The 10,957-nt window shown below is 39.8% G+C and overlaps 1 protein-coding gene across 3 annotated transcripts in view; it reads left to right on the plus strand.

Annotated features, from left to right (window-relative positions):
• Positions 1-10,957, plus strand: part of STK26 (serine/threonine kinase 26) — a 63,398-nt gene that overhangs the window by 29,539 nt on the left and 22,902 nt on the right. For 2 of the 3 annotated variants that reach the window (XM_003796949.1, XM_012809643.1), the window contains exon 3: positions 7,845-8,075. The exons of the other annotated variant lie outside the window; for it this stretch is intronic. In XM_003796949.1, the coding sequence (XP_003796997.1) occupies positions 7,845-8,075 (231 nt within the window). The remainder of the gene's footprint in view (positions 1-7,844; positions 8,076-10,957) is intronic. 3 annotated transcript variants of the gene reach the window in all.

The raw sequence follows: 10,957 nt of genomic DNA on the forward strand, positions 1-10,957 counted from the left end.
TGTCTCTACCATCGTTTTGATATAAATGGCTTTAAATTTCCTAACTTCCATTTGGTGTTTTTAACCTGTGACAACACAGGCATATAATAAATGCTTGTTAATTATGGTAATAAGGAGTGAATGACCTATACGTTTACTTTAAGCTCTAAAAGCCTATGACTGAGGGAGAAGTCAGTTGTGCTTGGATGATATCTGGTTCTTTAGTATGTATGATAATGCCCTGTGGTCTTGATCTCTGAAGTGATAAGAGATATATGGCTGTTGACTTTAGATCTTTTTGTTTTCCCTTCTTTTTTTTTTTTTTTTTTTTTTTTTTTGAGACAGAGCCTCAAGCTGTCCCCCTGGGCAGAGTGCCATGGCATTACAGCTCACAGAAACCTCCAACTCCTGGGCTCAAGCGAGTCTCCTGCCTCCGCCTCCCAAGTAGCTGGGACCACAGGCGCCTGCCACAATGCCGGCTATTTTTTGGTTGCAGCCGTCATTGTTGTTTGGCGGGTCCGGGCTGGATTCGAACCCGCCACCTTAGGTGTACCTGGCTGGCACCTTAGCCGGTTGAGCTATAGGCGCTGAGCCTGTTTTCCCTTCTTACAGTACTTGATTAGAAAATACTCAAAAAACATTTCAGGCAATGTTAATAGTGCAAGTAAAAAATTTTAACATAGCTAATCATAATACAACAGTAGTTTAATTTGAGGCTCATGAAGCCACTACAGAATGGCTTTTATTTACGTGCATTCTACTTATGAGATGACAAGAAACAATATAGACAATGAGAGTAATCCAGATAGGCATTTTACCCCTAGCTTGGGAGAACTAATCTGAACAATTTAAATGGGTAGCTAACTAAATATATCTTCAATTTTTTGTTAACGTTTTTAGTTACTCTTTGTGATTTTCAGGGCACTCTATGTTGATGTCTTGTCACTCCTGGTGTTTCCAATTGAGAAAAGTAAAAGATAATTGCTTTCTAAGCCTTGATATAATTAGCACATTCTTTATCCATTTCCTGTAATAGCCTTCATCAGTGAGTCACTTACACATAGGCCAGTATTTGTAAAATTCAAAAGGTTGTTTTATAGCTGAGAGCATTCATACTATAGGTTTTATTAAGGTAGGAAGGGAAATGCAAATCATGGTTCAGCCTTGTTCGCCCTAGTTCTTGGTTCTGGAAAATTCTTTTAGGGCACCAAAGCTCTACTCTTCTTGATCAAATCCTCTGAAAAATCTACCTACTCCCTACCTTACATTTATTACGTTTTCACTTGCAGTCCCAAGCTGGAGGTATGTCTTAGCTAGCTCAGATCCCAAGAAATAGATTCTTTACCTTTGATTTTTTCTTTCCTTTGGCTCTGTAGGTCTCACCTTTGGCTCTGTAGGTCTCACCTTTGGCTCTCCAGGTACTAGAACCCCCAAGGCAAATTCTAAACCTGTCTGCAGTTTTCTGGTTTCTTCTGGCCACCTATTCCTAATGCGTCCTACAGACACATGATTTAGACCCATTTTACTAAGGAACTAGATCTAAGCTTTTACCCTTTGTCAGTGTTGTTTGTTAACCTCAAGACTCTGTCAGGGCATGGTGGGAGGCTAAGACAAGAACTTTGCTTGAGGCCAAGAGTACAAGACCAAACCAGGCAACATAGTGAGAGTTTGTCTCTAAAAAAAAAAAAATCACATCTTAACCTATTACATTCTCTATAGACTACACATACACTGTACTGGGTAAAAACAGTGTTTTGCAATGTATACGGAGAGAGGCCAGACATGGTAGCTCACCACTTTGAATCCCAGCACTGTGGGAGACGGGGATATGTTCCTTCTTGAGAATAAGTACAGTTATCCCTCAGTATATTTGGGGGATTGGTTCTGGGACCCTCCCCCTCACGTACACCAAAATCTGCTTATGCTCAGGCTGCTCAGTAGGCTCTGTGTAACCTATAGATATGAAAAGTCAGCCTTCCCTAGATGTGAGTTTCACATTCTAGGAAGACTATGTTTTAACTATAATTTTGGTTGGGAAAAATCTGTGTATAAGAGGACCTGTGCAGTTCAAACCCATGTTGATCAAGCGACAGCTATGCTAATTTAAGAGACATGTACTTAGAGAAAGTGCTGCAGATTTAAGTTTTAAAATATAGGTATGTGTAGTAAATACCCAAGTTCTCTTGGTTTTATTTTAATCTCCAAGTTGCTCACTTTCAGTGTACAGAACTAGATGAGTACCATATGTTTGCCTGGAAAAAAAATAGGGACGATAAGCTCCCTATAATCAAAGATACAAATTTCACATTTCTCTGCTCCGTGGTTCCCAAATCCTGATCTCAAGACTGGTGCCGGCTCGGCGCCTATAGCTCAACCAGCTAGGGCGCCAGCCACGTACACCTGGGGTGGCGGGTTCAGATCCCCAGCCCGGACCCGCCAAACAACAATGACGGCTACAACCAAAAAATGGCCGGGCGTTGTGGCGGGCGCCTGTGGTCCCGGCTACTTGGGAGGCTGAGGCAGGAGACTCGCTTGGGCCCGGGAGTTGGAGGTTGCTGTGAGCTGTAATGCCACGGCACTCTGCCCAGGGGGACAGCTTGAGGCTCTGTCTCGGGAAAAAAAAAAAAAAAAAAAAAAAAAGACTGGTGCCAAAATGACTACACAGGAATCATTTGAGGGGCTTTTTAAAAAGAATGCTAGTTGCAGGGCCCCATTCTCAAATGATCTGAATCAGTAGTTTGGGTGAGGACTAGGTATCTGCATTTTTAAAGTTACATAGGAAATTCTTTTTTTTTTTTGAGACAGAGCCTCAAGCTGTCACCCTGGATAGAGTGCAATGGCGTCAAATCTCACAGCAACCTCCAATTCCTGGGCTTAAGCAATTCTCTTGCCTCAGCCTCCCAAGTAGCTGGGACCACAGGTGCCTGGCACAACGCCCGGCTATTTTTTAGTTGTAGTTATCATTGTTGTTTGGCAGGCCCAGGCTGGATTCGAACCCACCAGCTCTGGTGTATGCGGCTGGCGCCTTAGCTGCTTGAGCTACAGACGCCAAGCCTACATAGGAAATTCTAATGTGTAGCCAGGATTGGAGAGCACTTAGAGAAACTTTAAGAGTTCTTCCAGCCCTGTTTCTGTGGTTAAACTTTCCGAGAAACCCTTGACTTTCTACAGGAGACAAGCAAGATGATCACCTTACATTCTTACATTTTTCCCTTTTGGACTTCTTGAGAGTATTTCCATACTGAATAGTTGTTGCTGTTATTATTGATTGAGTGGTAATGATACTGTCTTAAGACTTAAATTTGATAACAGTATACTTAGAGCCAAAGGGTGCGCATTCAAGTTAAGAACAGGTAAAGCAGGTCAGGGAAGTAATGTGAATGCCCTGAGGTGGATCTGTGAGGTTTTCCTTCTCACAGACCTGTTTTGTGGGGCATGTAGAAAACATCTACCATTAGTTGTAAATCAACATGAGGTTAACTTAGCAGTTTCTTCTATTTTTTGCTCTAGAACCTAGAACTCTTTCCTGGGCTATGGCTTGGAGAAGGCAATGCAAACACAAATATAATAGTAAATTGTAATTTTGCAACAGATGTAAGAAAGATTAGAAACTTTAGTATTCTTAAATAATATGAACTGCTATGGTTGACCACTTTCCTACATTGACCACCTCAAGTTCACCTAATTCTCGTAGACTGGATATGCACCACGTTTAAGTATCAGTAGAGTAGGCCTAGTTCCTTATGTTGATCTCTGTATGTTGACCAGTTTGTTACAGTCCCTTGGGTGGTCAACTTAGAGAGATTCTACTGTATTAGATTTAGAGGGAGCTCTCTATTTTGATTTTCTTAGAGCCACTGTAGAACAATCAAAATGATTGGGCAAACCAGCTTCTTTGTATAGGTGGTTTTTAAATTGCATTGCTTGGGCTGTTTACCATTTATTTACATGACTTTTGCCTTTATACTAAAAACATGAAGTACACCTATTTTAATAAAGCCTTAGGATACTTTGGTTAAGATGATGAAAGGGGAATTAGAACTTGAGTGTTATCAGGGATTCAGGAAGTAGTAAATATAGGACTGAAATCTTTACTCCTCAGATAGTTAAGGAAGTAAGTTTATACTAGTAAAACTTGTTTTCGTGATTCCTTCCACTCTGAAATTTGGTGTTTTGCTCAAGAAGTTCTCAACCTGTGGGTCAGCCACCCCTTTTAACTATATTAAAGGTTCGCAGCATTAGGAAGGTTGAGAGGCCCCGTTTTAGACGCAGAATAGGCAGTGCAAACATTGTGTAAATGATGTCTTTCTCTTTTTCTGTCTCCAACTTGCTATCCCTTGATTTAAAATCTTAAATTATATTCATGAATTAGAAATCACTTCAGAGCTTCTTTAAATGCAAACTGTGACTTGGTTCTCAAATTTTTGATTTAAGTGTTTGCAAGAGCCCATTTATTATAGCAAGTGAGGAACAGCTGTATCCTCCCTGGGGTTGATAGTTTTAGTCAAATCCTTTTATAACACTAATTAACAAGATTAGGATTTAATTTTTGTTTTTAAAAAACAAACAAAAAATTTCTTGTTATAAAGTTACTGAATATGCACACTTTCCAGAGTGTTTTCAGAACGTACCTTACCATGTATTTTTTGACTGATGGTGTATTTCCAGATTTTAAAACTATCCTGTAGCTGTATTAGAAAGACTTGTCTATTTATTCCAAGTCTACTGAATTTAAAAAGTTATAGGGAGGTATCACCAAGCTGTTTGGTGGGTATTTTTTGCCACAGGTACTACAAAGCCAAGAACCATCACCCAAAGTAGGAAGAGGTAACTGTGGGCAAGCCACAATGTAATAGTAATCACAGTGACATGCAATATCCTAGCAAGAGAAGGATATCAAGGAAATCAATACTGACAATACTCATGTTTTTGAGGAGGTATTATAACAAAATGTGAGCATTAAAGATTCATTTGCAACCTACGTGAAGCCTAAACTATTTTTAATTTTTTTATTTACTTTTAAAAATGTTTTAATTTACTTTTTAATTAAAATCATAACTGTATACATTTATGGGGTACAATGTAATGATTTGATATACAATGTGGAATCAAACTGATTAACATAACCATCACCTCCCTTATTTTTTATGGTAAGACATTTAAAATTTACTCTTAGTTATTTTGAAACATACCCTTGCATTGTACACATTAGGCGAGATCCCTCCAAATGCCCTTCCTCGTCCCACTATCACCTCCCCACCTTCTCTCCACCCCCTTTCAAGACTATATTTGTGTTTTGTCATTCGTATGAGTGTGTGTTTATATATTGGTTTCATAATAGCATTGAGTACATTGGACATATAGTTTTTCCATTCTTGAGATATTTTACTGGGAAGAATGTCTTCCAACCCCATCCAGGTAAACATAAAAGATGTAAAGTGAAAAGGAAAAAAAAAAAAAGATGTAAAGTGTCCACCACTTTAATGGCTAAATAGTACTTCGTGGTATCTATATACCACAATTTGTTAATCCGTTCATGGGTTGATGGGCATTTGGGTTGCTTCCATGACTTGGCAGTTATAAATTGGGCTGCAGTAAACATTCTGGTGCAAATGTCTTTGTGGTAAAATGATTTTTGTTCTTCTGAATAGATACCTAGTAATAGAATTATGAGATCAAACAGAAGGTCAGCACAACCCCATTTCTTTGTGAGCAAGAGGCTTGAACAGAAACTTCCCAAACTATTTTTTAAAGCCCTTATGGAAGCCGAGCATGGTGGCTCATGCCGGTAATCCTAGCACTCTGGGAGGCCAAGGCAGGTGGATTGCTTGAGCTCACAGGTTCAAGACCAGCCCGAGCAAAAGTGAGACCCCCATCCCTACTAAAAATAGAAAAAATTGAAGCAAGAGGATCACTTGAGCCCAAGTTGGAGGTTGCAGTGAGCTATGACACCACGACACTCTACCCAGGACGATAGCTTGATACTCTTGATACTGTCTTAAAAATAAAAAATTAAAAAATTAAAGCCCTTATGGAAACATCAAGATGTATTTGTTCCATGTGGGTACTGGAGGTGGGTAAGGATACATAAGTAGCATATAATATCAGAGTCTTCCACATGGAAAATGCATCTTTTAAAAATGAAAAATCTGATCAAGGGGAATAGGGAAGCTTATAAGGTAAACAGGTCATATGCAAACTATATTTTAGGCACACTGAATAAAGAAAATTCACTCGAATAATACCACACATACATTACCTTTAAATTATGACCTAGAATATGTTGTATATGAGCTGTCATACTGACTCAGAGCAGTCGTGTGTGTGCTGTATTATTTAGTGAAATTTTTTAAAGGTGTCATAAGTTTTGAAGTTACTTTAAATGGAAGCAGTTTATTGGAGTAGTAGGGTGTCTATTTGGTAAGTATGGTGCGATGAACTTGGTAAGAGAAAAACAATATACTTTAATGGTCTCTTTCTGTACTAAAGGGAAATATAAGGGACATGCCAAATCTATAATCGTCTCTGGAAATTGACGATGGTGTAAAACTAGGTAAAATTGTAGCAAATGAATAAGGTCCAATTGACAAATTAGAATTTTTTTTTTTTGAGACAGAGTCTCACTTTGTCACCCTCCGTAGAGTGCCTTGGCGACATAGCTCACAGCAACCTAAAACTCTTGGGCTCAAGCGATTCTTTTGTCTCAGCCTCCCAAGTAGCTGGGACTACAGGCACTCATCACAAGCTCCGGCTATTTTTAGAGACAGGGTCTTGCTCTTGCTCAGGCTGGTCTTGAACCCGTGGGCTCAGGCAGTCTGCCCACCTGGCCTCCCAGAGTGCTAGGATTATAGGCATGAGCCACTGTACCCAGCTAACAAATTAGATTTAGGGAACTCACAAGAACTAGATAGCATCATCCTATATTTTGAAGGAATGCAAACTAAAGTTACTGACTAATAAAGCACTTAAATATAATTTAATAATGTACTTTAGGGGGGTGAATCTTGAGTTTTACTTGATTAATAATGTTATCTTCAACAATATGAGCTTAAGTAATGCTATAGGGATATAACTCAAAATTGATTTTGATAAAGGATATTTCTGAATTGGGAAAGGACAGTGAACTTATAAAGCTAAATCATGCCTATACATTTATTAGCCTTAAAAACCTATGCTTGATTCCAGATTTTATTGTAGCAAAGGTAAGTTATTCTGAACCTTCACTGTGAGATGAGTTGTGAACGTTTTAACATATTACCATTTCCTCATGAGTGCTAGCAGTTGTAACAAAGGCACACAATCCTATTTCAGCCATTAATGCGAACATTAAATATAGAAAGGATCCGAAGTAAAGAAAAACAAACCAAAAAAGACTTGTAAAACCTGGAGTTTTTTGCATTCTGTGTTGTTTAGATGGTAATTTGGAAGACTAGTTGGGATGATAGAGATATCTGAGTTGGAGGCAGACAAAGAGTTATAATGTAATATTGGCAGAATGTTACAATTTTGAATGATTCACCATAGGTTGATTGTTCTCTCACTATTGCTGCATTTGTATTAATGTGAAAACTGTATAATCACTGCTTCCTTCCAAAAAACGCCTTATCTTTTGTCAGAACCAGATGCTTTTACTGTAGGGGACTGTTTATGGTAGCAGGATCAGCTAGGCCTGATTAGTGTGTGTGACCTAGAGTGTGGACCAGCCAGCAATTCAGGATTGCAGTTGTAACAAAAGCGCATGTGGAGATTCAAAGGAATTTGTATGCCTTTAAAAATGTTACTGTCTAGCGTGATTTATTTTCCTTCACTTCAAAAATTTAATTCAAAACATTTGTATTCTTTCTCTTTCTCCCCACCCTCTTTAGAATAATATAGCTGATCCAGAAGAATTGTTCACAAAATTAGAACGCATTGGGAAAGGCTCATTTGGAGAAGTTTTCAAAGGAATTGATAACCGTACTCAGCAAGTGGTTGCTATTAAAATCATAGACCTCGAGGAAGCCGAGGATGAAATAGAAGACATTCAGCAAGAAATAACTGTTTTGAGTCAGTGTGACAGCTCATATGTAACAAAATACTATGGGTCATATTTAAAGGTAATGTGTGTGCTGTGTTATTTAAGTCATAAGGTATTTTCATTGTAAGTTTTTCTTTTTAATTCTATTTTTTGAAAGGCAATGTCTTAAATCAGGATTTGGCAGTCTTTGGCCTCTAAGCAGAATCCAGCTCCATTTATAGTGCCAAGTAAACCATTGTTACATTTAGCAGCTGTATCCTGAATGCATCCCAGTACTCAGCTGCACCCTTTTCCAATACCTGAACTTTTGATTTGATGGAGGAGCAAAAATACAGCTGGTCATGGAGACGTATCCTTTGTTAGGAAAGAGCTATCCTCTTGGGTTTCCACGTACTATTCTCAGTGGTCTAGTCTGTCTCAACATCAAAATTAATGGAAGATGGCTGTCACTCCATTGAATGCTGGTTATTTACACAATTTCCTTCTCCCACTGGGTTTAGCTTAACCAGTCTTCATTTTTACGTCAGTAAAACATCTTAAGGACGTGATAAATATTTGTAAAAAAAAAGATTTAAATAGAATAATATCTGTTTCCCCTCTGAAACAAAAGATGCGTTTTTACATTTTTATTGGTTGTGAGATCATAGAATTATGAGATAGCTAAAAGTCCAGCAGATGGAGATGTTACTACATAATGGAAAACTTTTTGGATGGTAAAACCCGAGAGTTCTGGGGTTCCAGACTTGAAGTCAGGATTTGTGTCTATTAAAATGTGAAGAATAATAAAAAGCTAAGAAACTGTAGCTTAGTTTAGAGTTTAAATTATTTTAAAATTAAAATTGTTTATCCTTGGATTGAAAATTTTTCAAAGGAAGAAGTATTAGATCTTTGCCTTTTAATGCTTGTAAGAGGGAAAGGGTTTGTTGTTGTTGATCAGTCTTTATGCCAAAAAGTTTGTTTATAACTCATTAAGCTGTTGGCCTGTGTAAAATTTAGTTATCATTTTATGCTCTGCTGACCAAATACATCCTGGGATATCTATCTATATCTTCTTCAAATAACCTTTCTTTGAGTTCCTAGATTCTTTTTTTTTTTTTTTTTGAGACGGAGCCTCAAGCTATCCCCCTGGGTAGAATGCCATGGCATCATGCTCACAGCAACCTCCAACTCCTGGGCTCAAGCGAGTCTCCTGTCTCAGCCTCCCAAGTAGCTGGGACCACAGGCGCCCGCCACAGCGCCCGCCATTTTTTTTTGGTTGCAGCCATCATTGTTGTTTGGCGGGCCCAGGCTGGGGATTCGAACCCGCCACCTTAGGTGTATGTGGCTGGCGCCTTAGCCGATTGAGCCACAGGCACTGAGCCAAAAATAAGCAGTTTTTAAGAAAAAATAAATTCTCAGTTAAATTTCTCATTTTATTCATTTATTGTTTTCCTGATTTCATTCAATTGTTTCTTATATTTTCTTGTCATTGTTTTCTTTGTATTTTCTCAAAGTTTAGTGAGCTCCCTTAACAAAATTATTTTGAATTCTTTGTCAAGCAGTTTATAAATTTCCATTTATTTGGAGTCAGTTACTGTGAAACTATTGTGTTCTTCTGGCAGTAAAATGTTTCCTTGGTATTTATGTTTCTTGCTGCCATATGTTGATGTCTATGCATTTGGTCGAGTATTCATCTGTTCCAGACATTATAGGTTTCTGTGTGGAAAGACCTGCCTCTATAGCAGTGGTTCTCAACCTTCTTAATACCGTAACCCTTTAATACAATTCCTCATGTTGTGGTTGGGGGTCATTAGGAAGGTTGAGAACCACTGCTCTATAGGATGGTACAAGGGCAATGTATAGGTAGGCTACAGAAGTACTGGCTCCAAGGGGGGCACAGTAGTGTGTTCTGTGCAACTCTGTCAACTGATATCAGTATTGACAAGATTTCAAGGATTCTCAGTGGCAAATGTGTGGGAGTCCACAGCAGTTGTGAGGACTCTTGGGGGTCTTCAGTGGTGAGGGCTGCTAGGGTCCTTCCAATCTCTTTCTCTCTCACCAGGGAAATCATGACAGAGCAGATCTCTCTTGGCACTGGGTCTGGCTTAGGGCCCACTCATGATGATACTGGTGTCTGATGAGTGATGTTCATGGAGTGGCCCTAGAGCCAAGGTCTCAAGTACAGCCGTGCCTGGAGGGACTACTGCTTTTAGGCCTGGAGTGGTAATGGCACTAATGTTCAAGATGCATGAGTGTTTGTGAATTAGGCAGGGAACAGGAGGACAAGTATACATCTGGCCACAATGGTTCTGAGGATAGGGCGGGGCCTAACTCTCTATGGTGGCTGAGCTATTGTCCAGACCACAGGCATATGCAGAGACCTTGGCTCGGGGGTCTAGGATGTGAACTAGTTCACGTGGCCATGAGTGGGTCTAGTGTCCTAGCTATGGGTGGGCACAGTGTAGCCACATATCCTGTCTGGAGTCCAGAGCACAAGCTAACTTTCAACAATGACTGCAGGTGTCTGGAGCATGGGCACACTCAGAGAGATATTGGCTCTGGGGTCCAAAGTGCGAGCTAACTCACTATGCCAGTGCCTCGGTTTTGTGCAATGTACCCATAGGGCCTGGATCTGGAGTGTGGGCACTCATGGGGCAGCCATGATTCAGGGGTCAGGTTCTTGCATGGATTGGGAAAGTGGCAGCTTCTTTCTCCAAAATAGCTGAAAAGCATCTGCTGCTTCATGGGAAAGGGTTTTGTAGCTATGTCTCCCTCTCTGGGTTTCCTTGGCAGGAAGGGCTACCTCATTAGTAAGAGATGCCAGTGTCCTCTGGGCACCATGGCGGCTCTTAGAGTGTGGTGGTACTGACACCCTCCATTTTTCTTCTTTTTTTTTTTTTTTTTTTGAGACAGAGCCTCAAGCTGTCCCCCTGGGCAGAGTGCCATGGCATCACAGCTCACAGCAACCTCCAACTCCTGGGC

This window comes from Otolemur garnettii, unplaced genomic scaffold (assembly GCF_000181295.1).
Source record: "Otolemur garnettii isolate 467f Iridium unplaced genomic scaffold, OtoGar3 scaffold00109, whole genome shotgun sequence".
In the NCBI taxonomy this organism is placed as follows: Eukaryota; Metazoa; Chordata; class Mammalia; order Primates; family Galagidae; genus Otolemur; species Otolemur garnettii.